This window comes from Mesoplodon densirostris, chromosome 2 (assembly GCF_025265405.1).
Source record: "Mesoplodon densirostris isolate mMesDen1 chromosome 2, mMesDen1 primary haplotype, whole genome shotgun sequence".
Classification (NCBI taxonomy): Eukaryota; Metazoa; Chordata; class Mammalia; order Artiodactyla; family Ziphiidae; genus Mesoplodon; species Mesoplodon densirostris.
Genome location: NC_082662.1, coordinates 177321208 through 177348130, shown reverse-complemented (window position 1 = coordinate 177348130; position 26923 = coordinate 177321208). Strand labels below are relative to the sequence as shown.

General features: G+C 36.4%; 1 protein-coding gene across 1 annotated transcript in view; it reads left to right on the top strand.

Moving 5' to 3' along the window:
- The window catches only part of SPATA17 (spermatogenesis associated 17), a 172162-nt gene that overhangs the window by 40781 nt on the left and 104458 nt on the right, over window positions 1-26923 (top strand). The window contains exon 5 of the mRNA XM_060088662.1: window positions 8546-8649. Within this exon, the coding sequence (XP_059944645.1) occupies window positions 8546-8649 (104 nt within the window). The remainder of the gene's footprint in view (window positions 1-8545; window positions 8650-26923) is intronic.

The following is a 26923-nucleotide window of genomic DNA, read 5'->3' as shown; positions in this document are numbered from 1 at the left end:
GCCAAAGACTTAACCTCTGAGCCTAAAACAGTATTAGATTTTTTTCTTTTCTGCATGCCCTTTGTCAGATACGTCTGCAAAGTAAAAAACAATAGATGATGGTGGACCTAAAGCAGTTGATGGCGGGAGGCTTAGACGTCCCCATAGATCATCATAGGTCACCAAGGGAGACAGAGGCATAGGAGTCAGGGTTAGAAAAATGCATTTTCTTGTTTATTATTTAGCCCCCAATTTTGTATTGAATTCTGATCTGGCTTGAATCATTAAGATTCCTTTTACCTTGACTGGGCATATCTAAGAAACTCATATCAAACCAAGCCATTCAGAAGGCAGTGTTTTTGACTTATTTTAACATAATACTAAAAGCTACATTTCCTAACATTACTGAACCAAACTTGGGTCCTCTTGCCCATGCACATTAAAGCCAATCTTCTGACACCAGGTTGTGGTGAAGGAAAGTGGAGCATTTATTGCAGGCACCAAGCAAGGGTTCCTGGTAGCTAGTGCTTAAAAGGCCTGAACTCCCTGAAGGCTTTCAGGGAAAGGTTTTTAAAGACAGGGTGAGGGAGGGGCATTGTGCGGTGTGTGGTCAGCTAGTAAACATTCTTCCGATTGGTTGGTGGTGAGGTCATCAGGAGTCAACATCATCAACCTTCTGGTTCCAACCGGCCTCGGGTCTCCGTGCTTGCGGGCAACATACAGTTAACTTCTTCTGCTTGGTGGTGGTTTCAGTATCTGAAGCCACCAAACTGTGCTCTGAAAATTTGTCTCTGCGGGAATGAGAGGCTGAAGAGACCAATGTGTGGTCCACATACCTTCATGGCATACACATCTGAAGATAACAACCCTAGCTTGATACCAGCAGCTGAAGTTTTACTTCTACTAGCCACAACTCTGTCTTTTCAGTTTTTAAGCTATGAAGTAACTTTGCTCAAAAGAGCTACCCTTTAAGTGATTAAAATGTGGGTGGCAGTGAGTGTACAGGTGGAAGAATTTCTAGGAGTAACAGATAACTAACAGAAATCTATATGGCCAGTAATATTCAGACAGATATATTTTTATACATGCACCTAAATCATACAGTAGAAAATAAAAAACTTTTGTCTTACTCTGCCTCATACACTGAGTCAATTGCAAATTATGTATTTGACTATTGACTCCTAGCATGACAAGTTATATTCAATTGTCAAAGAGGCTAGTGGAGCATTTCTGAAAAGAGAAGGAATATAAAATTTTCATTTGTAGCTAATCCATTCCTAAATAGATGTCACTTTTTTATAATGAAGAATAAATTATATGTATGTGATTATTTAATGTCGTAGATATTCATATCTTGATTTGCTGCCTTTATTTTTTAAAAGGTCACCTTTTCTCTAAAGATTTTACCATCCCCCTACCCGTGTAGAATTGATCACTCTCCTTTTTTTAATGTCCCTATTTTACCATCAACATACTTCTGTTGTAGAACCTGTAACAATTTATTATCCTTACTAATTTACATGCCTGTGTCCACCCCCCACCCCCAAACACTGTAAGTCTCTTGGGGCCCAGATCCTATCTTCTTAGGCTTTGTATCTACAGTTCCTGGCTTATACTAGGTTGTTAAATAAATGTCCTTGAATAAATCAATGAACGTTGGCTCGTGCTTTTTTAAACAAGGAGTAAAAAAGTTGTTTGTTTTAAATATTCTTTGTTTAGGTCCCTTGGCGGCCTTGATGGAAATTATTTAAGCCTTTGCTGGTAGATCTTTAAGGCTTTTTTGAGTGCCCAACTAGGCTAGGTGGTGTGGATAAACTGGACATGGGAAGGTAATATTTGGTCAGTGCAGTTCATATGTGAATGGAAGACCTCATGAGCTTTGTGACGTTGCCAAAGTGTTATAACAGGTACAGGCTTGAAGGAGGCTTGCTATGATATCAGCTGCTGTCAGAACCCACAGTGTGCCTGTACAAAACCCCTGCGACTGATTTGCAGCTAGGCCAGTGACAGTCAATTAATACAGCAATAAATTGCTCAGTAAATTTTTATCTTAGCTCCTGGGGCCCTATTCCTCCCATTTCTCCATGCGACACATTATTGCCTTTTTGGTCTTTAATTTGAATTCACTCCAGATTAGGGTTCTGCTTTTCCTCCAGCATCTTGGCTGCTGCTCTGTGGATCTCATTGAAATTTGGCCTCCAAATTTTTTTTTCAGTTCTCGCTCTTTGAACAGCTTTTAGTATCTTATACAAATGTCATGAGTTGATTCATCTACTCAACTTCTTTCTCTCCCTGTTCCATCTAGATGTACGACTGTGTTTCTTTTTACAGCCTGACGCAGAACTGACCCTCCATTTCTGATGCTAGTGAGCATCTACTTAAGCACTTGGGTGTCACTTCAGACCCTCCAAACACAGGGCTTGTTTTCTAATAATAAAAAGCTGAAAGGCAAAATTACTTTATGTATAGAAAACCCATTTATAAATATCCACAGGTAGCAAAAAAAAATGCAGTTTAGTGGAATTATTTCATCCATCCTAAGGTCTTTTACTTTTTCCTTTTCTCCAGTACTTTGATTCATAGTTCTCGACATTTAGGATTTGTTTTTTCTTTATGGCTTTTGTTTACTGGCTGACCCCATCCAGGATGAAGCCTATTGTATGGAGTGGCACATGTCTTATATCTAATTCTTCCATTTCTAGGGATACGTCCATTCAGCCTCAACTGTGCCTTTGAGGCCCCCATTTCCCCAATAGAATGGTTCCAGATTCTCATATTTACTACCCAAGCGTGAATGGCTATAGCTGGTAGATACCTGAGTATACCTTAGTCAAACCAACTGCCAGTGAGAGCTATATGTCTCTGAGGCATATATGCAAGAACAAGATTGCAATACCACGTAACTCCAAATCTTGATAAGTCAGAAACATTGGTAAACAATAATGATAACAGTTAGCAATTGCATAGCAGTTACCACTCTCCAGGCACCATTCTAAATATTTTAAATATTTTAACTGTTGTCTGACATGAGCAGCTCTCTGAGGTGGGTATCATTATGATTCCAATTTGACAGATGAGAAAATGGAATCGCAGAAAGGTATCTTGCCCAAGGTCACATAGCTAGTAAGTGACAGTGTTAGGAATTGAACCCAAGAGGTCTGGTACCCACATTCCTATTATTTCTGGCCACGTATAGACTTGCCTTTACTTCTAGTCTTCTCCTTTCTTCAAAAATCTGGATGAGAGCAACTATATGAACCCTTGACTGAGCTGTTAGGGAAATTTTATTGCTTACACTCTGGTTTTCTTGGTTGCCTGACCCCATGACCCTGGTAATTCATGAGCATTCTTACTGGTAGTACATTTCACTCAGGGAATTCTAAATTTAGTAATAATTCATTGAAAACCAAATTGAGACATCCCAATTCAGTGTCACATGCTTCCCCTTGTAGGCAGAATTGGATGGCTTAGGATGAAAAACGTCACCTTATAAATGAATGTTTGAGCTGTGGTCTTCACATATTGCTATTGTTAGCATCTGGGTTTGTCATCTGTCATAACCTCAGGTAAAACACCGTTCTTGCTACAATTTTAAATGGATTTTTGTATAGGATGTAGCAAACGATGAAAGAGAATCTGTCATTTCTTTCCTGTATGGAGTACAAGGTACAGATCACATAGATTTTTGTGATCCAAAAATTTGAATTTGGTTGTATTTGAACCTCCGCCATACCTGTTTTGGACCCTGAAAAATTAGTGGAAAGAAAAGAGGACTCTAACTTTGTTAAAACTTTAGAAGCCCCACCAAATAGTTCCTAGGACTGCTGTTTTTCAACTGTGGATCTCTCCCTTTATAAATTAACTCTTAGAACATACTGGTCTTCAATAAAGTCAACTTAATGAGGATATATAATCTGGCACAGACTTCGGAAGTTAACAAAGGTAAACTCTCTAAGCATTACTGATTCCTTGCAATTCCTTTGAAAAACCTCCTTTGGGTCATCTCACACATCTTGAATCCTAACTGGAACAATGTCATATGAATGCAGATTTCAAGAAGTGCTAATGTGTAGTATCTTGGAGATCTCTCTTGAAAAATATGTTCCATCAGACTTTTTCCTTTCATTTTCAAAGATCTATGAGGAATGAAAAATGGTAATAATCTAAAACTTAGAGAGTTGTAAAGAACTGCAGATGTAATTAATTGTTTAAGGTAGAATTTCTTTTACCCTGGAAACCTTGTCCACGTTATTGATCAATCACATATACTTTCTCAATGGTATTCATGGGTGTCTCAACCGATCCTTTATTGTTGCAGTTATTTTAAATGATTTAACTTGAAATTAGTGCCCCAAGACATTTTAGTTCAGATAGAAATCCTCACTTACAGGAAAATAAGGACTATAATAACAAGAGGACCACTAGAGTAACATATAAATATATATATATATATATATATATATATATATATATATATATATATATATATATATAACATATATAACATATATATAAGTATGTTTTCGACATGATAATGTAGTGGCATTGAGAATGAAAACTTTGATATTACTAGTTTTAAACACCCTATCTTTGAAAATTTAGTAAACCCACTTTTCTGTGCTCACTGTATGGTCTTCTAGAATGTTGAACATTCTAATAAGTAAAAGTATAATTATGATGTGTCCTATTTATATGCTCTCATATACATTTAGAGCATTAGTCCTGGGAAGGGTATCATCAGTGAATTTGTCTTTCATGTTTTAATTTTAATTTTAGGTGCCAAAACATTTTTTCTCTCTTTTGGTAACATTAAGATTAGTATGAATTTTGAGGAATAATAATAAACCCAATGGAGGGAAGATCTTTTCTATGAACAGATGGTTTTTGATATATCAAGGTTTTGCCATTTATTTTAGTGCTTAAAATAAACATTATTTATAAGACCACTTACATTTTGATGTTACTTAATGAGGAATATGCATCATTGATTTGACTAGCTTAAGAGGTCATTTAGAACTTGCCGGTTAACAAGCTGTAATCTGCTGAGCACGCAATGACTTTGTTTAAAATTATCTATTCAGAGCTGATCAATGGCAATAATTGTTTTATACCAATCACTTCTGAAAGTTGCTAATTACTTTGAAGGACATGAATACTAGCCCGTTTTTGGAAGTCGTAACCCACTCACCTTAAAGTTATCAAAAGTCATTTTGTTATCAAAAGTCATTTTGCCTCTTGAAAGTACTTTGTTTTAAAAAACTTCACTAGTACTGGGATATCAACAGGAAACATAGGCAAAATTTAAGATGTCATTTGTTCCTATAACAGGAAGTATGGTAGAATCTCAGCTATTTGTATCTTATATCAATTAGATATTGGTTAAACTGGGCTCCCTATAATGTAAGAAAATGGTGTCTTTTATATTAAAGAGGATTGCACACACTCTTTCTCTTTATACAGTACATCCCTCAGATGTTTTAGTGGAAAAAGCCTGGGCTTTGGAATAAGACAGAGCTGGGTTTGTATCCTGGCTCTGTCATTTACTCTTTTACTGGTATTGCTGTGACCTTAATCAAGTTATTAACCTCAGTTTCTTCATTGTTAACATGGAGATCATGCCCTCTTCACAAGGTTACCATGAGGATTAAAGCAGTTAGCCTAACACCTGGCACATTCATGGAGTTCAGTAAATTTTAGATTCTTTGCTTCACTGGATGGCAGCATCTTCACCCACTCACATGCCCAGCTTCTTCCAGCTGTTTTCACTCATTCACCTCTAACAAAGGCATTGAAAGGTTGGTTATTATACTTCAGTGTGGATGAGTTTTAATTTGTTATCTTAACCATCCCTTAACCTGTTATGAGCTTTAATACCCAGTTGTGAATACCAGGGTTTGTCTTGGAAAGGAATCATAGCATGCTTTTGGGTAGATGTTTAAGGAGTTGGTGCATTAGAGGACTGTCTGAGAGCTTAATGGTGGACTCTGAGGGTGTGGTTAGTGCTGTTTCTTTAATTGCTCTTGTGGAGTGGGAAGGAGCCCATGCGATTGGCCTCTGTTAGTTCCCTTCCTACTGGCACAGATTTTTCAGCCAGTTTCATAGTTTGCCCTTTCAACTTCTTTTCTCCAAGTGGGCATCCCCACTACTCTGCCATGACCTAACCATAAACCACCATCCTCCGTCTTTCCTTCTCAGTACTTCAGCATGCATCTTTTATGTTTTCTGACACATTTAATCTTATTTTATTTAAAATTCAGTGGTGTTTTCATGTAATAGGTAGTCCATCCCTTAACAGTATTTGATATCCTAATATTTTCCCATGCTTCCTGAGTCACTTCTATTGCCAATGATGGATTTTCTATCAGTAGTTTTGTTTACAACTGTTCCTGTCTTTAATACAATTAGTACTGTATATGCAATAAAAGTAAGCTGAAATTCATGTGAAGCCATCCAACCAGCTGTATGACCCAAGGCATTTATTTAAGCTCTCTAAGTGTCAATTTCCTCTTTTATCAAAGAAGGCTAATAATAATCTCTACCTCAGAATGATACTGTAATGATTAAATTAAATAAGCCAGGAAAATAGTCATTATTCACATGGATAATTTATATATATATACATATTCCAATTGGTTATTCTTTTTCATTAGGAAAATGGTTTTTGTATCAATTCCTCCTCTTTCTTTGCCAGCCATAATACGGTTTTGGTCAAATTAGAGGGCGGTAGTTCCTAAACTGAGTATAGAACTTTAGAAAAATTAATTTTTCTTTATTTAAATAATTAAGCTCCAAATTAAGATCATTTGAAAAATATTTAGAAAGACACATTCTATAACATCGTTACACTAGCTTGTTATTCTACTTAGTTTTACTTTGCAGAATTAATTTCTCTGATTTAATTTTTCTTATAATAAGAACAGTAAGATAAGTGGTTTTGCATAACTTCAGTTATTTTAGTCATTCTCATACTGGGAGGTTGACTGAAACATTTCTTCAAAGTCTTCACATTTAATATTTCAGATTGTAAAATACCTTTTAAATGGCCATATTTTACAACAGAGAAAAATAAGGGCTCATAATTCAAGTAAAATATTTTTCCTGTTTATTCTTATAGATCCAGCATTCAAGGTTATAAAAATTTTAAACTCAGCATATTTAGTAAAAAAATCATAGGCTTTTGGCATAAAATGCAACGGACTGAGGCTCATTCTCTTATTAATTACTTTTTCCTATGAAAAAAATATATTTTAAAGATGTGTGTTCCTAGCCTATAACTTTGCAAAACATTGGAAGGACTTCATATCCAAAAAAAGAATTGTTCATAGTATATGAATAATTCATAAATATATGGAAACTGCTGGAAAATTTTAGAGAATGAAGTTAAGTCTTTATGCAAGACTAAGTTAACATTTTTTTTGCAATTTTTTCTATTTCTTCTTCTTCTACTCCTTTAAATAAGTTGAGGTTTTTTTTTGGTTTTCCACAAAATTAGGATTTATACATTATAATTTTTGTTTTGAGTTTTTCTAATAGAGGTTGTATTAGCAGAAATAGAGCTTAAAGAGATTGATTCTTCTTATGATCACTGGGGCTTTTAAGGCATCTAGTAGCCCACTTAAGTATGTTTTCGTAGACACCAACACTCCTCTCATCTCAAAAAAGAAAAAAAGATACTTTCAACAGAAATATTTGTTCATTGAAAATTGCAGTTCACTTTGTTCACAGTTCTATATTGCAGTAGTTTAGAGAATGGGCCCCCTGAGTCCTAATTTGATTCCTGAATCCATCACTAATAGCTGAATAATTACGGGAAAATTGAATAACTTCTCTTTTCAGCAGTTTTCTCATCTGTAAATATCTCAGAGAAATGTTCTAATGGTTAAATGTGTCCATACAAACAAAACCCTTAGAATAGTGCCTCACACATAATAAGAGCTCAATAAATGTTACCTACTGTTATTATTAAAGAAGTATTAAAATGTCATGATGAAGGTACAAGACAACATTTTGTTTAAAGATTTTGATAGCACTGAATTTAAAAAGCCCATTAAAGGGAGTTCCTTAGCAGTCCAGTGGTTAGGACTCGGTGGTTTCTCTGCCATGGCCCCGGGTTCAATCCCTGGTCAGGGAACTAAGATCCTGTAAGCCGCATGGTGTGGCCAAAAACAAAGTCCATTAAAAACATTGATTTCAATGAGATGAAATACAATCTTCAAGCCCATTGGTTATGAAAAACAAAAAATCTGTTTGGTCAGTAAGCGGAAGAGGTAGGAATTGGTAAAGCAAATTTTTGATCTTTCAGTAGTTACTTTCACATTTAGTATTTGTAAAACAATGATAAATATTATAAAAAATTATAGTAACCTAGAGTATGTTTTTGTCTTTATAATATTTTATAATAAATCTATGAGGACAACCTATATTTGCAACTGTTATATTAGTGGAAAAACCTAAGACTTTATTTGATAGGAGTCATCATCCATCATTACCTTGATTTTGAAGAATTGTTAATGTTTTCACTAAAAATGTTCACTGGCATATTTCATCTTTTTATTTAATTCAATAGATTCAGAGGCGATGGCGAGGCTATAAGATTCGGAAATACTGCTTTAATTATTTTTATTTGAAGGAGTACCTGAAAGCTGTTTCAGAGACCAATGATGCAGTTAGGTGAGTAGTATAATCACTAGCCTACTCGTTACAATTTTAGAAAGGTTACTCCATAGATGTTGATCATTATCAGACTTAGGAATACTTTCTAAAACTAAGTGATATTTTAGGCAGAAATTTATTGATAAGAGAGAGAGATCTGATTCTCTTTAACAATTTGAGGCTGTTGTATTTTTAAATATCTTGTACTCTTGACTGTAAATTAGATTATTCATGTATGTAGTAGGCCTACCTTGACACTATGCAAATAGCTTAGTTTCAGTAAAATTGCCTCATTTTGAGATGGATTTATCTGTAAAAGGATTATATAGATGAAGGCTTAAGTATGACAATCCACAGAACATGTTCATCGGCAAGAACTTGCCTCTCAAAGAAGAAAACATTCTGGAACACATTAAAATGGACTGCTTTACTGTCGGTTTTTATTTCTGTAAACACACAGAAAGATAACACCTGGATTTAGGCCTTAGGGCGGTGTCTTCTGTAGATTTAAAGTTATTGCAGCACTATTCATTCAGCTTTACCAAAGCTCTATTTACTAAGTTTTCATATTACTTCAAAAATAGCTAGTCTTGGGCTTCCCTGGTGGCGCAGTGGTTGAGAGTCCGCCTGCCGATGCAGGGGACACGGGTTCATGCTCCGGTCCAAGAAGATCCCACATGCCGCGGAGTGGCTGGGCCCGTGAGCCATGGCCGCTGAGCCTGCGCGTCCGGAGCCTGTGCTCCGCAATGGGAGAGGCCACAGTAGTGAGAGGCCCGCGTACCGCAAAAAAAAAAAAAAAGACAGTGTTGGGGAAGGGCTAGGGCTGAGCTCTGGGGGTGGTAGGAACATGGTGCATGGAATGTGATGGGAGGATTGGCTAGGGATAAATCCAGCAGGGACCATAGCATACCAGGGCATTTTAGACCATATTAAAGCTTGGAGTGGACTTCCTTTTTAAGGAGAGCAGCGACATGATTACACCTGTGTTTTGGCATGCATGTTCAATTGCATTTTTCATAATAGTTATATTTAAATAGTCTGGTACATTTAAAAAATATCTATTAGGGTATTAATTTTACTGAAATAAAGTGTTTTCTTCTTTCTCATGGAAGAATATGCGACAGATTTGTTTGGATTGTTTCTTCATGTTTCTTTATCCTATTTTCCATTGAAAATCATTGGAATCAGGACTCTAGTTACCTTTTCCTTCATAACAAATTCCACCCAAAGCAGCTTAAAACAATACACACTTATTATCTCATCATTTTATCTATCAGGAATCTGGGAGGGCTTTGCTCTGTGCCTGGGCCAAGGTCTCTCATGAGGTTGCCATCTGGCTCTTGGCCAGAGCTGCCGTCTCATATGGAGGCTCAACTGGGGGAAGATCCACTTCTAAGCTCACTCACATCGGCCTCAATTTCTCTGGCCATTGGCCACTGGCATACCTCAGTTTCTTGCCACGTGGACCTCTCCATAGGATAGCTTATAACGTGGAAATTGTCTTCCCTTAGAGCAACTGAACCAGAGAACAGGAGAAAACATCCAAGATGGAAGCCATATCCTTTTGGTAACCTAATATCAGAAGTGACATCTTATCACTTTTGCTGTATCCTCTTCATTTAAAGCAAGAGACTAGGTTCATCCCACACTCAAAGGGGAGGATCACACAAGGGGATGACTTCTGGAGTGGGGATAGTTGGAGGTCACCTTAGAGGATACTTTCCATGTACAGTGACTTGCATATAGTATTTGTTCAATAAGCATGTTGATTTTCAGCATTTGCCTAGGACGAAGTTACATTACATTAACTTAAGGCAATTTTTTAACATCTTTATTAGAGTATAATTACTTTACAATGGTGTGTTAGTTTCTGCTTTATAACAAAGTGAATCAGCTATACATATACACATATCCCCATATCTCCTCCCTCTTGCATCTCCCTCCCACCCTCCATATCCCACCTCTCTAGGTGGTCACAAAGCACCAAGCTGATCTCCCTGTGCTGTGTGGCTGCTTCCCACCAGCTATCTATTTTACATTTGGTAGTATTTATAAGCCCATGCCACTCTCTCACTTCGTCCCAGCTTACCCTTCCCCCTCCCCGTGTCCTCAAAAAAAAAAAAAAAATGGTTCTGAAGAACCTAGGGGCAGGACAGGCATAAAGACGCAGATGTAGAGAAAGGCAATATTTTTATGTGATGTCTTTTCAAGATCATGTTTCAAACTTTAATATTGTATCAAAGCAATTATGATGTATCCTAATTACTTCTACCAACAAGCATTAAAATGTATAGTTTCTGGATTTTAAAGAACATGAAAGACCTAGTGCATTCCTCTGTCTTTGGACAGGATAAAATCATTTACAGAAAATAAATTAGTAAAATATATTTTATATCAGAATACATTTTGCACTTGAATTGTGTTGCACAATTCAAGGCCAGACAACACTGGGCTTAACTTTAGCTTATCTGCTCTTTCATTAATAGAAATAGTTTATCTATTCTAGAGTTAATAGTAAAATACTATATATATATATATATATATATATATATATACACACAAGAATATATTCTTTAACCAAGAGTGGACTTATCACAAAGATAAATGGAATTGACTAATTTAAGGCTGAGTTTGCATTCGGTAGACAAGTTTCTTTGTAATATCTAGCTTGATTTGCAAAAATTGCCCCAGGTTATGAATGAGAAAATTATATAATGAAATTAAAAATTAGCTACAGAGTTATAGATTAGTAGCTTTAATAAAACATTATTAGCTTGAAGTTCAGAAAACTGACTTTTTGGGGGGACAGAAATTCAAGCTAAAAGTAATATATTCCCTCAAGTTCAATGCTTCAGTGTAGCTGTTGGTTGTTAATAGTGGATAACAATAGGTCTGTTTTGAGTGTAAATTTGTCATTCATCAAAGCAAATTAGTTTTTCAGCATATTGATTTTGTGTAGCCCTGGTTTGGCTAGAAAGATTTTTCTGGGTATAATTCTTTACCTATCTTTGCATACATCAGCAAAGTTTTTTTTTAAGGATCTATTTGTTTGTTTTGTTTTTTCTGTAACAGCTTTATTGAGTTGTAATTCACATACCATACAGTTTATCCATTTAAAATGTACAATTATGTGGAGGTTAGCATCGATATATTCACAAAGCTGTACAACCATCGCCACAATCAATTTAAAACATTTTCATCATCATGAAAAGAAATCCTATACCCTTTCTAGTCACTCCCCCACCCCTACCATTCTTCCCATTCCTGCCCAGTCCTAGGCAATCCCTAATCTACTTTCTGTCTCTAGATTTGCCTATTCTGGACATTGCAAATAAATTGAATCTTATAATATGTGGTCTTTTGTGACTGATTTCTTTCCCCTAGCCCGATGTTTTCAAGGTTTATCCATTTTGTAGCATATATTAGTGCTATATTCCTTTTTCCTACCAATTAATATTCCATTTTATGGATAAGCCACATGTTATTTATCTATTTACCAGGTGATGAACATTTGAGTTGTTTCTGCTTTTTGACTATTATGAATGATGGTGCTATGAACACTCATGGACAAGTTTTTGTGTGGCCATATGCTTTTATTTCTCTTGGTTACATCATGAAAGCTTTAAGCTAACAAATTCAAGAACGAGTGGTCAAGAGCACTAACTTTGGACTCAGATCAACGTGGATTAAAATCATGGTTCTGCCACTCTCTAGTTTTGTAACCTTGAACTAGTTACTTAATCTTTCAGAAATTAGGGTTCTTCATCTGTACACTTTGGAGCAGCAATATTTACTTTGAAGAATTTTTGTGAGGCATGCAGTATAGGAAACATTGAGCATATAACTGACATTCTTCAAATAGCAGCTATTACTATCAAGGACAAGATAGAGAAAATGGGAGCCAATATTTGTAAATATATACCTCCCTATGATATTACAGAATTAACATTCAGTTTTATATGAGGCTATTTTTAATTCAAAGTAAGCAAACATATATAAAATTTCATGAATTAGGTTGTATATATATATATGTTTTTAGTTTATAGAAACATTAATTGCCAAGTACAATATAAGTCGTCAGTATTTTGTGACATTAAAACATGTCTAAAAACTGTCTTTCAGAGAGCTCGAAGGAAAAGCAAAGAATAGAACATAGTACAAAGTTGGGAAAGAGACAATCAATGAAAACACAAACTTAGAGTTTTCTTTTTTAATTTAGAATTCTTTTACCATTTTATGGTAAAGTAGACTATATATCAACATAACACATGCATATTGTTAAATATATTACCTATTAACAAATGTTTTATATTAGATAAAAGAATCACCTTACCACATTATTTTACCCAGTCCCTAATGGTTACCACTTTCTTCTCTTAGCTATTTTTTCTTCTTTTATAAATTTATTTATTTATTTATTTTTGGCTGCATTGGGCCTTCATTGCTGCATGTGGGCTTTCTCTAGTTGTGGCGAGCGGGGGCTACTCTTTGTTGCGGTGCGTGGGCTTCTCATTGCGGTGACTTATTCTCTTGTTGCAGAGCACGGGCTCTAGGCGCACAGGCTTCAGTAGTTGAGGCATGTGAGCTCAGTAGTTGTGGCTCACAGGCTGTAGAGTGCAGGCTCAGTAGTTGTGATGCACGGGCTTAGTTGCTTTGCAGCATGTGGGATTTTCCCAGACCACGGCTCGAACCCGTGTCCTCTGCATTGGCAGGCAGATTCTTAACCACTGCGCCGCCAGGGAAGTCCTGCTATTTCTTCTTGTACTCACTGAATGTTTCTAAACTATATGCTGATCTGATATTGCCTGATTTTACACCTCAGATCTTTTAAATAAGTTGTATGCAATATGGTAGAGGGGGATTTAACTCTCTTATACTTCTCACCTCCACTTGTATCTCTTTTTAGATGAATCTATATCAGTATTTACATTTTTGTGATTATGGAAGTAGGGTTCTTTACAAAAGTAATTAATGTAGGATGAGTATATTTACTTTATTCCTTTTTTGGTTAATTTCTATCTTCCTTATTTCTTCCTCTTGTCTTATATGCAAATTATATATGCCATTAATTATTTCCAGTTATTCTATCTTAGTAGGAAATCCAATTAAGTCCCCCTTTCCTCTGGAGCATGGCCTGTGTGGCCTCCCCTTCGTCCTGCTCCAAACAAACTGCATTTTCTCTAGACACAATAAAAATTTCTTCTTGAGAAGATATTTCTTAACTTCCTTTCTCCTGGGCTGGACTTACTATTCTGTGGATCTATGTTACCTTTTCACAATTTATTTCCTTGTTTTTCCTGGAGCAACTGTTATAATAATGAACATGGAAGGCAATTTTTGGAGTCTTTGCTTGTTTTAAATATGTCTTATTCTATCCTGAAATTTGTTTAGTAGCTTGGCTGCATATAACATTCTAGGTTGCAAATTATTTTTCCTTAGAATTTTGAAGGAGTTGCTCCCTTATTTTTAACATTCAAAATTGCTAAATACTCACTATTCTGTTTCTCCTCTCTTTGAAAGTGATCTATTTTTTTTCCTTTTTCAATGTGTGTTAGTTCAAGTTCACCAAGAAACAGATGCTAAGATGGAATTAGATGTGCAAGAAGTTTACTGGGGGGAAGAAGCAGGATGAGGTGTGGAACCTTCAGTCTGTAGCACAAGTCTGACACCTATGAAGAGAGAGAAGGGAGAAAAATTGGGGAAAGACTGGGATTGCAGCACGTTTTCAAGAAAGACTGATGGCTTGTCCTCAAGCCAAAGTTACCCTTTGGAGGAGTCTTCTGTCTTACCAGAATGATCCTGACTTAGTACCCCATCATACTCAATCACTGGCTGGAAGTGACCTGGAGAAGGTGTGACCTTGGTATGAACATGTTGGAGGATCCAGTGGTACATTTGTAGGTCATTAAAGGATGTTTTGAATTTTTTTCCTGACGTTTTTGAAATTTCTCAATTTTACGACTTCTATGACTTTTATTTGCTTCCATTGTTCTGAGCATCAGTGGATACTTTAGTTCTCCAGCATTTTCTTATATTATTTCTGTGATAATTTCCTTGTTTCTGTTTTCTTTTTTCTCTTATTGGCTGGATGATGGACCTCCAGAAGTTACGTGGGTAGTCTCTTATACTTTTCTGCCCCTTTTGTTACCCTGGGCCTTTATCCTCCCATTCTACTTTTGTGAGAGACTTCCTTCCTACCCTCCTACTGAAATTTTTATTTTAGCAATAATTTTTAACTTTCGTGAAATACTTCTACTGTTATGATCATTTCTTTTTTGTAGGCTTCTGTTCTTATTAATAAAATATCTCATATTTCTCTAGAATACTGGAGCAGAAACGGTCTTGGCAGGAAGCAGAATCCACCTCAGGATTTATTCCTCAAATAAAGAGAGTTAAATGAAAGGGTAATTGCAGAGATATGCACAGGGTTAAGGGCTCAGCAGGAGAGGTTTTGGCATCCAGAGACCAGCAACAGTGCGATGTTGCTACTACTAGGGTAGAAGAGTTAAGGGGAAGGAGTAACATTAATGGCTATAGTGAGAACCATGGAGAAGTGAGAGCCCCCGACCCCTGGCCATGACCTACACTTGTAGAGGCGTTCAGTTATTGCCAGAGGTGTGGGCATCAAAGAAGAGAGAGGAATGAAGAGGAAATACCCACAACTTCTTCCTCCTGAATGCTAGTTATTTAATATGCTAGCATATTAAACTAGGACTTTCTGTCCTTTGTCCTTTTTTTTTTTTTTTTTTTTTTTTTTTTTGCGGTACGCGGGCCTCTCACTGTTGTGGACTCTCCCATTGAGGAGCACAGGCTCCGGACGTGCAGGCTCAGCAGCCATGGCTCACGGGCCCAGCCGCTCCGCGGCATGTAGGATCTTCCCGGACCGGGGCACTAACCCGTGTCCCCTGCATCGGCAGGCGGACTCCCAACCACTGAGCCACCAGGGAAGCCCTTTTGCTATTATTTTTGTGTGAACAACTTCTAGTTCGACTATGAGAAATTCTCTTAGGTCTTAAAATTTACAGTTCCTCTTTCAATATTTCCTGTTAAACTGTCAGTGTTTATTCCCAGTGACGATAGTCGCAATCCAGAACTAACAGCCTGCTGTTTCAAAATATTTATTTCAATATTTGTGTTAAATGCTGTCTTTGTAATCTCATTTGCATTTGTTCTCAAGGATAAAGCCAAAAAACAAAACCCTGAGTCATTTTTATAAATATGCATCTAGTTTTCAGGAATCTGAATTCAAAAGCTTTGAGCATAGTCATTCATCCTTATAATGGTTATCTGGGAGACTCAATATGGCCACCCTTATTGTCTTTAAGTAATCTTGCTCTGGCAGGAAATCGTGCAGAGTCAACAAATGCATCAGGCTAATGACAAAACTGAAGAACATTGAGATTGCTTAACATTCTGCATCAGGGAAGCACAGCACTAGATTCCTACTTCCTTGGAGTTGAAGACTTTTTAATACATAAAGCTTGCTAGGCAGCACATTTCCAATTGTGCTTTAATTAACAAAGGAATAGAAACATGAAGGAAATCAGCATGTCCTTTCAGACTGGTAGCATGCACAGCCCCTCAAAAGCAAAGCTGGAGCTACTAGAGTGAAAAAATCAATAAGGAGTGTTGGTATTTGCCCCCCTTTTGCTGTCACATATGGATTCTCCAGAAGTTTCATCAACTTTATTTTAAAGTCAGAATTAATATTAAGTGGGAAAATACTAATGGAAACACTGAGAATCTGGAGTATATCTACTCCATCAATATTCAACACATGCTTGATAATAATAGATTCCTCTTTAGACACAGGTACAGCGTGGACAAAAATCATAACTGAGGGGCTTCCCTGGTGGCGCAGTGGTTGAGAGTCCGCCTGCCGATGCAGGGGACATGGGTTCGTGCCCCGGTCCGGGAAGATCCCACATGCCGCGGAGCGGCTGGGCCCGTGAGCCATGGCTGCTGAGCCTGCGCGTCCGGAGCCTGTGCTCCGCAACGGGAGAGGCCACAACAGTGAGAGGCCCACGTACCGCAAAAAAAAAAAAAAAAAAGAATAAAATCCAAGCTAGAAACATTTGGCAGTTTAGCGAACTGCTTCTTCCCACACAAATCTATTGTTTTGGCTGACTGGAAGCAGTGGGTGTTGAAAGATTGAGTAGCAGAGCATAGAAGCCGGTATCTAAGACTGTACGTCCCTAGGCTTGAAAACTATGTCTAGATAAGATCCTTGATTGTGGTTACTTGCTCATGGAACTGACCAGAAGTGAAAAACCCAAACTCCTACTATACTGACAAGGGTATTTGTTGTGAAAGAAATCCCAGCCTGGCCAGCTGCAGCGTAGCTACCCTCAGGCAATCATAAGGCTCCTGAATTTGCACAGAAAGATCATCCCATCCAAAGCGCATCTTATATGTGGTCGTGGAAGATGACGGACCAGGAATACCCTGTTTGTCTCCCCAAGAAACCACCTCGAACAGGAGCTGTGTAGCATATTTGATATTCGCTATGGACCAGCAACTGCTGTTTCTTTCCCATTTTTTTCCCTAATGGGGAGTTTCTATTGTGTTTATTTCATTCCTCCTCGACCACTGAGTGCTGGCTGTGTTGTAAGTAGATAATTTTAATATGAAGACTTATTAACTAATAAAAGATGAGTAACTTTAACAGAGGTAAAATAGCACTCTAAAGAATATGGAAATAGTAAATATCGAGAGAAGTTACCACCTGTAGGCCTAAAGAAGAGTACTGAAATGAGGAAAGTTTTTGTTTTTTGTTTTGTGTGTCTGCACCACGTGGCTTGCGGGATCTTAATTCCCTGACCAGGTATCGAACCTTCACCCCCTGCAGTGGAAGCACAGAGTCTTAACCACTGGACTGTCAGGGAAGTCCCCGCAGGAAAGTTTTTGGAAGAGCCTCTCCGCACCCGTTAATGATGAGACTCAGACCTCATTGGTGAGGATGTGGCAGCAGCCTACTGGATTGTGGAGTTTTCTGAGATGTCACGGACCAGAGCTGTTTTGCAGCCAGGGTGCCAGCCGAGATGAGCAGGAAGCTGCCCACCAGGGTGCTGGTGGGCAGGGACAGATAACTTACCTGTTGGGGTGACAGCAAAACTCACTAGAGGTTGGCAACCACTGGATCCCCTGCGTATAGCTGACAGCCATGCCATGGAGACAATGAAGCAGGCGTATTGGAACCAGGAAGAGAAACTCCTGCCTCTGCTCTTCCTTGAAATAGCCCACCAGTACCCTCTATTTTCAGAGTAATGCTGTACTCGCCAGCAAAGGGAAAATGTTTATGGGTCCAGAGCCAATTTTACAAAACAAGCAAAGAATTGTCGACTTCAAGCTGAGAGGCAAAAAATCGATAACTGACAAATGTTGACTTTGCAATGAGGTGGCCTGTGGAAAATTCCATAGATTTGATCACTCCAACATTTGCACTCCAACATTGGCAACTTAACTTCTGTTATTGTTTAGGCTTTTCCAAACTTCTTTCAGCTAAGAGTGGAAAGATGACTTAGTTCTGGGTGATGAGATATGCTAGTTCTCCTTCCATTTTCTTCCCCTTTTCCCTGGAATGTGCACAAAATGACTGAGGCTGTAACACCCATCTTACCAGTGATAGGAAAAGGCTACGATGATCACACATCAACATAATTAAATGTATATATATTTATATATAGCTTTAAAATGTGTATATTATAAAAGAACACTCTTGGTGATCATCACTGAGTCTACATAAGGGTATAAGTGTTACTAAAAAGACATTTATATCTAGATTTACAAAATTCATTTATATAAACGAATATGCTTTGAATTGTGAGTTTACCCACTGTTTATTTTACATGCAATCACACTCAGATGTATCATGATATATAACAACTTTTTATTCCTGTGACTTTAATATTCTCTATGAATTCTTTGACTCCATTCCATCCTTCCATCATTTGGATGGCAGAGGGCAAGAAACTAAGTATTAGTCCAATTTGGCCCAATAGAGTAATTTAAAGAATCTTTTAATATGTCAGGTTTTCATAATTCCTTGAGTTCCCCCTTGTCTTCTCCAACATGTTTTATGGATGTATAAGGAGCTTGTGTTACCTTGTGGCCCTAGGGGTTAAGAGGGAGCCCTGACTTATATTTAGGTAACAAAAGTGGCTGGTGTCTGCAGCTCTGTGGTTATCAGTCTGGTCACTAGGAGTTCTGCTGGCATCTGCAGCTAAAACCTACCATTTGATGTAACCAGTTGCAGCTTGATTTAGGTCTGGTGGTTTTGCTTAGCTGACCAGACCCTGCATCATCTCTTTCTGTCTCTGTCAATCCCTCTGAGATCTTCCATATGCTTCAAATGATGCCTTGGCCAAGGCTAGCTACCCTGCAGACTCTAATTCAAGGTCGTCTGTATTTTTGCCATTGTGGTCCTTGTGACTTGACCCCTAGCTCTCAACGTAGAGCCTCCATATGCTTCAAATGATGCCTTAGCCAAGGCTAGCTACCCTGCAGACTCTGATTCAAGGTTGTCTGTATTTTTGCCATTATGGTCCTCGTGACTTGACCCCTAGCACTCAACGTAGATCTTGCTTGCCCCTAAAATGATATACATGAACTTCCTGGTCCTCGTATACAATATAGGAGCCAAGGAAGACTTACCAGTGCTAAGCAAACCCTTCCTACCTGACCACACTATTTGATCCTCTTTGCTGGCCTGGAGCCATCCCATATTGTCTTGGGCTGCCTTGCACAAGCAGGATCCTCCCAGGATCCCAAACAGGAGGTAGGAAAACAATACTTGTTTTTTGGCATCCCTCTCAATCTACCAAACCTTCCTCTCTGCCTGCAAGACTTTGGCCTGGAGTTCAGTGGTCAGGGCATAGGTCACTACATTCTGACCTCTCTCCTATAGGCCCTTCTTCCTTCCACAGTCCCCTGGGGTTGGAAGGGACAGACTTGCCACTCTCCCTTCTTCCAGCCTTCCCCACAGCTCATTGTTTCCTCATTCTAAGGTGGGACCTGCTCTCCCGGAGGGCTGGGTTATCCTCTAATCAGATTAAACATCCCTCCTCATGAAGGAAACAAGAGAGGAGGAAGTATTCTGTCATTACAAGTAACATCTATGTCAATAGGTATAAATTTGTGTCAAAATGTCCAATGCCTATTGTGTGTGCGTATGTATATATTTATACCATAATTTCTTTAGGAAAATCTTTATTGATGGACATTTACTAGAACATTCTTCTGCTTATTTCTTTTTGCACTTGTACTGTTATCTTTTTTATGCATAGTTCTGTAAGGCTTTTACATAAAAGTTTAAACATATTTTATAGTTCGATGCATATTAGCTAATTCTCCATTAAAAAAGTCAATGTATACTTCTACCAACAACGCATAGGAGTTTCTGTTTCCTTTGCCAATACTGGATTTTGACTTTTATCACTGCCAATTTAATAAAGTGAACAATTCCATCTAAATTTTATCTAATTTTATTTTTAGGAATTTGAACATCTTATATTGGCCATTTGTATTCTTTAATGACTTGCCTAGTTCAATTTGCCTAGTTCATTTTATTATAATTATTATGCATATGGATTTGTAAAAAATCCTTGTGTATGCTAGGGAAACAAACCCTTTGGCATCAGTGATGCAATTATCTGCCTTTGTTTGCTCTTGTCTTTCCAACATATTTATGGAGATTTTGAAATATGCTGACCTTTCAGTTTTTTCTGGTTATATTTTTCAGTAACTTCTTTTTTGATTTCTTCTTTGCATGACTTTAAAAATAGTCATCCATATTTCTTTTGATATTTTAGGGTTTCTTTTGTAACTTTTAATATTGAAACCATCTGGAATCTATTTGATATAAGCAGTAAATTTGATATCCAGCTTAAGATTTTATAAAATGGCTAACAAGTTATTCCAATAGCATTTATTCAATAATTCACTTATCTCTCCCTGTTAAGTGCCATCTTACCACATATTAAGAGTCTTCACATGTACTTGGGCCTATTTCTTGACTATTGATGCCATCTGATTTCTCTCTCTCTTTGTAATCCTGTATAGTATTTATTGCATGGCTTAAGTAGCTATAAATTACTTTTATTTTTCAGCTGTGGCTCTTTTTGCTTAATTTTTATCCAACTAAATAGTGAGTCATTTTGGCATGTTTCAAAAAATAGCAAATTGGGATTTTAAATGAGTTTAAATTAAATTTGTAAATAGTATAGGGGAAAATGATACTTTGATAATTTGAGTTTTCCTGCCAAACAATGAGGCATATGTCTTCATTTGTGTGGATTTTTAAAAAATGTCCATTAATAAAATTTTGTTATACAGGGTTTACCTATTTCTCGCTAATTTTATTTCTAAGAATTTCATATTTTTCTATTATATTTGCTAATGGTATATTTTCTTTCATTTTCTAAGTATTTCTTTTTTTCATATAGGAAAGCAATATCTTTTGGCAGAGTAATTTTTTACCTTACTAAAATTTCTAATTGGATCTCAAATTCTTATACTTTTTTTTAGTACTTAAGCTAGATATCGATGGTTTGTTTTCTCATTCATTCATTCAGCTATCTAACGAGGGGTAGAGAGTGAGCTGGGGCCATGGGCAGCTGTGCTCTTGCCACTGTCCTCCCAAGTCTGATGACCTCCTGTCACTGTGGAAATTGATTTCATGAAGCACGATCAGTGTGAAGCTCCACAGCTTATGGGCTGTCTTTTCTTTCTCCAGTTCACTTTATTCAGCGGCTCTCAGGCTACTTTTCCCTGTTCTCCTCCAGCCCAGGTTTGCCATCAAGTCTCAACTCAGTCAGCAGTTCTGATTAATGAAAAGAGGAATTGCTTGGCCTCAAATTCTCTCCCTCAGTTCTGCATCCCAGTCAGTCCCTGTCTTTATCCGTCTTGGTGAGGGTACTTACTAGGTTCTTCAACCTTGTTCACATATTGATATTTCCCACATACTACACTGACTTTGTGATTGAGGAAAATACCCTGAACATGTACTTTAAATTTAATTGAATATGACAGATATTCTCCATTCATTCAATTCCTAGTTATTCTCTTAAGTTTATGATGGGGGTTGTGACTGTTCCTTGTTGTTTTTCATATATTTTTGTTTATGTTTGTTCACTTGGCTGATTTAAGAAAGGTAAAAGAGCGTACATTTACTGTTTTCCTACAAAGCCACACATACTTATTTTAACAAGCACTCAATATTAGCTTTTATCATTATGCTTTCTTTGAGCGTCATTTCTTTATGTTTTTCAATCTTACTCTTTCTTCAAGGTATGGAAACTAAATTGTTTTGCATGTATAGATGCATTTATAAAACCTTTGTTTTTATTATTCGTATATATGGTTCTTTCTTAATTAAAGCAGTTTTATTTTAACCCTCGATACTAGTATTCTCACATTAAGATACGAAAGTTTTATCTTTGTAATAACGACCATTTTTCTATTTCCTGTTGCAGTTCTTGACATAGAGTGTTCATTAAAAAAATGTCTGTATGAATGCATATATATTTCGAAGATGGGGTCATATATTCTTCCTCAGTACATAAAAATTTTTTAACTTATATATTATAAATCTGGAGGAGCCACATTAGACTTTCAATAGTGGCAAAGTCTGATTCTCTTACAATATGTAATGCTTCTTTTATATATTGTTTCATGTTTTAGAATAAATATACAATTAAGCAAACATTTACAATAATATTCCAATATTATCTGAAATGCCAGTTCACACATTTTACATTCTCAGAGGCTGTATGATGCAGATGAAAGAGGAAGTGTAGATCTTAACAGACCTCAGCATGAACCTCCCATTGAAAACACTAGGGATTAATCTTTCAGTCAAATAGAGCTATTGCCACTCAAGCACATTATAAATTGCTAACATATATTGAGCACTCACAGTATACCAAGTGCTGTGCTAAACCCTTGATTCTCATTATCTCCTTCCATTTTCACAATAAACCTGTGAGGTAGATGTTATCACCTATTCTACACTTCAGCTAGAAATATTTTAGTTTTGCTTCATTATGTCTAGGACTTCCCTCTAAGTATTATTTTTCTTAAGATTCTTAATTAGGATGGACATATCCGTATAGATGTTTGCTAAAGAATGGTTACCTTCAAGTAAGGGTAAGCATAGAATATAGACACTGAACTATCTCATAATTAATTATTTGGTAAAGTTAAATACAACCCATTCAGAGCAAAGCAATATTAAGAGTAATTTCCATACTGTATTACTTTTCTTTAATAAAACCCATCGATTTCCTCTTTGAAACATACTTTATTTTAAAGCTAGTCAATATAACTATTTATTTTTATTAAACAAATTATTTTCGGTTAACAGAAAGAGTGGTAGATTTTCCGTTGTTGATACATGAAAGAGATTTGACCCATAAAAAGTGGCTGTTTCGTAGATTCATTTGCTGGGTAAACTGTCAGGTAACCTCCATAAATGGGCTGTCGTGTTATTTCATTTATTTTTATTATTTGAACTCAAATTAACTCTACAGTTTCACAATTTATCTCTCATGAATCTGAGCCGTTAAGTAAGACAGAAGAAAAGGTACAGTTCCATTTGGCTCTAACATATCATTGGCTGTCAGGTAAACCTTGTTATGCTGTCCATCCTCATTTAACTATCCCACAAGATCTCTTAATGAAGTTAAGCCCCAAGTTCACTCCAATAATTCTGTGGCAAGAGTTTGTGCAATGTAACAATTCATCACTTGTCAGGAAGGCACTTTTAGTTTATACATTTAATAAGGGCATCCTCTAGCTTGGTTAATTAGAAGTGAACAGTTTGCATATTTACTAAATGCAGAGTGTCATTGCCACCACGGCCTATTGCCTACATGAATTATTTCTCTATCTGCAATAAACAGCTGGGTAATTATTACTGCCATAATCAGATAAATTCCCTCTGTAAGGCTTTTTCTTACATGGCAATTCTTTGAACTCATCCAAAGCTGAACAAAATTTATGAACTCCAGCAGCGAGGCCACTTTTTCATACTAGGGTGTCCCTGTTCCCTGTTTCAAGGACGTAAAGTGAAGCACCATAGATATTGTGTAAATAAGGAGAATAAATATGATTACCTAAAGATAATGTTTCAATAAACCACATTTTAAAAATATAATGTTCTGATCTCAGCCAACTAAATGATAGCAGTTTGGCTTTATCGAATTGTATCCAGGTGACAGGCTCTTTTCGTAAGGGCTAGCCTAAGACATAAAGAAAATAACATTTTAGTTTTCAAGGACCAAACTAGTCTGCAGTGTTAACTGTCTGCATGACTTTCTTTCTGTAGAATCACTTTATATATGAAGAGACAATGATTATAGCAATTAATTTAGTAGAATTTAGATAATAACATACTAGAGTGTCTAACTTAAAGTACAGCATGTAATCTTTCTTTTAAAAACAGTCTATTATTTATCCATCATTAGTAATTAATGACATAATCCATATAATCACTTTAAAATATGGAATGATATCAACTATTTGATCACAGCCTTTTTACGTTATTTTTATTTTTACCAAGAATGCACTACCTTTAACAATTTGCTATTTCAAAACATTTTTAAAGCCAAGTATATAAAAAGGAAAAAAACCCTTCATTCCTGAGATAGAATTAATAAACGGAAAAAGCTTATTACATCGGGTATAATTTTGTTATATATGTATCTGTATATATTTTTAATTTTTTTCAAATTTAACTCTTTATACAATGAATTTCAAGAAGTTTACAAAAGACGTTTATGAGTAAAAGAAACAAGGATCATGGTAAAGGAAAATACAGAATGATAACTCTGATGGTGTGATTGATCAGGGGATGTGATTAGTTAAGCATGTCCCATTGTCAAAATGGAGAAAACATTACTGCATATGCAAGAAACAGCTTTTCTAGAAATTTCGGGAAATTTCACATATGAATCCTCAATAGGAGACACAGTAATGTAGTGAACAATGACTTCTTTAACTTTTTTTTTTAAAAAAACAGAAAAAAGCTCTCTGAATTTCAAGTCTCTCTTTTTTGTGGTGATATTTGGGGGGGAAAAAAAGAGCCAAAACGTAGCAGTAAACTGTTACTCATTTGAAAGCAAGGGACTAAAATATGTTGGTTTGTGGACTTAGCCTCGTGGTTGTCCAACTTGGAGGAATGGATGGATTAGAAGTTCTTATCTCTCACTTATCCTAGCTGATCCTTTGATAGGAGGTGGGTGGAAGAGAGTTGTTTTTTTGTGTTTTCTTTCCCTGTTTAATTCTGTGCTAAGGATTGGTAATGCTGTTTTTAATATTGCTGATTGAGAGTAAATTTATATAGTGGAAATCAGATTTGGGTACCTGATATCTTAATAGTACACATTTACAGTCATACTTGAAGTTATGTTTTAAGTTACTGTGAAAGTGTATTGAGAAAATGTAACTATTGCTAAAAAATTATTTAAAGTACCATCCAACCGGCTATTTGCCCTTCACCTTATTTGACCTTTTTGAAGCACATGACAGTGTTGATTACTTTCTCCTCTACTCTTTCTTATAACTTAGCTTCTCTGAAGGCACTCTCTCCTGGCTTCCTTTCTACTTTTCTCTCGTTTCCTCTCCATTTCTTTTGTGGACTCACCTTTATTTGCCTGATCTTGAATATTAGTATTCTCTCTTTGATGCACTTGCCTTTTCATTCTTTATCCTCTGGACAATCTCCTCCACTTCAGTGACTTCTGTTACCACTTATGTTTTGATGATTTATAAATCTGAATATTCTCCAGCCAAGAATGTTCTGATTATTATAAACATTTATTCAAATGCCTGCTAACACTGCCACTTGGACATCCACAGACACCTCAAATTAAGCATCTTTATATGTGAAATAATAATTTTTTCCCCAAATGTCTTCTTCTTATGGTGAATTGGACCATTTTTCATTTTGGTGCCCAAGCCAGAAACATGGGGTTCATACTAAAGATGCTTTTCTCCATTCTGTTGATGACCAAGCTCTATCACTTCTTTTCCTAGCCCTCTGTTCTCATTCTTCATCAAGCTATCCTTCCTTCTGCTGCCTGAATGACTCTAAAATACAGATCCGATTAATGTAATCTGTTGTATTTCCTTACTTTTAAGGTCTCCCTAGTAAAAGGTGACTTAGAGATCCTAGAAATATGTAAACTATAAACACGAGGATTATATTTGAGAGCATCTTCTTGGCATAAGAAATAAGCAAACCCAAAGTAAATGCATTATATTCTTAAATAGTTATAATACTTAAAAGCTTGGATCATTGAGAAAAAATTGTTAACAGGTATCTTAGTTAAAATATTATTGTAGAATGGGAATTCCTAAAGAGTGTGTGTGTGTATATATAGAGAGATACAACTAACAGATGCGTATATATATATATATATATATATATATATATATATATATATATATATAATAGAAATTTTGTGATGAAGAGGAAATGTATGCAGTGGTGTCATAGTACAAAAGCAGTGAATTAAAAAAGCATCACTTTTTTTAAAATACTTTTTTTGTTCCCCCTTTGTAATGCCTTTAAGCTTTTTCCGTCTTGTTTCTCTTCTAATCTATTATTATCTATTCTAGTCTATTTCCTCTCTCAGGAGTGACATTGAAGAGAACTGAGAGAAAATCACCCCAGTTTCTATCTCTCTCTGTTCTTTCTACTGCTATTTTGTAGTCTTTTCTTATCCTGGCTAAGAATACATAGGATAAGATTCTGTTTAGCATTCATATGAAAGAGATATCTAAGATCAATTATAAAATAATTGGTCAATAAATAGTTTTCCCAAACTCATTTATTGAAGTTACATGTGATAGACTGCTTTAAAATAGTTGCCATCATCCTATGGTACGTCAGTGCTTTATGATAGCATCAGGATTAGTTTAGAGAAGTCCCTGATCTGTGTTGAGTGGATTGCATGAAAAAGCAACCACAATTATTTTTGCTTTAAAGTGAAGTTAACACATTTTAAATAAGAGACGATGTGTGATTTTGGAGTAAACACAAAGTAAATAAGATCTTACAATTCTTTTCATTTGAAATGGGAACTTTAGCTGCTCAACTCTGAACTCTACCAAAAACAAAACTTCAGTAGCTTGATCCTCATTCTCCACAGCTGAATGAATTACTGTGAAGATACACTCTCAAGGGAGAGAGAATGTGATGTGCCTTGATCTACCTTTTTGCCAGAAAGCCCCCATGCTGTGTCTCAAAGTCACTGTCTGTAAAGTCATTTCATTTCACAAAGAAGAACAG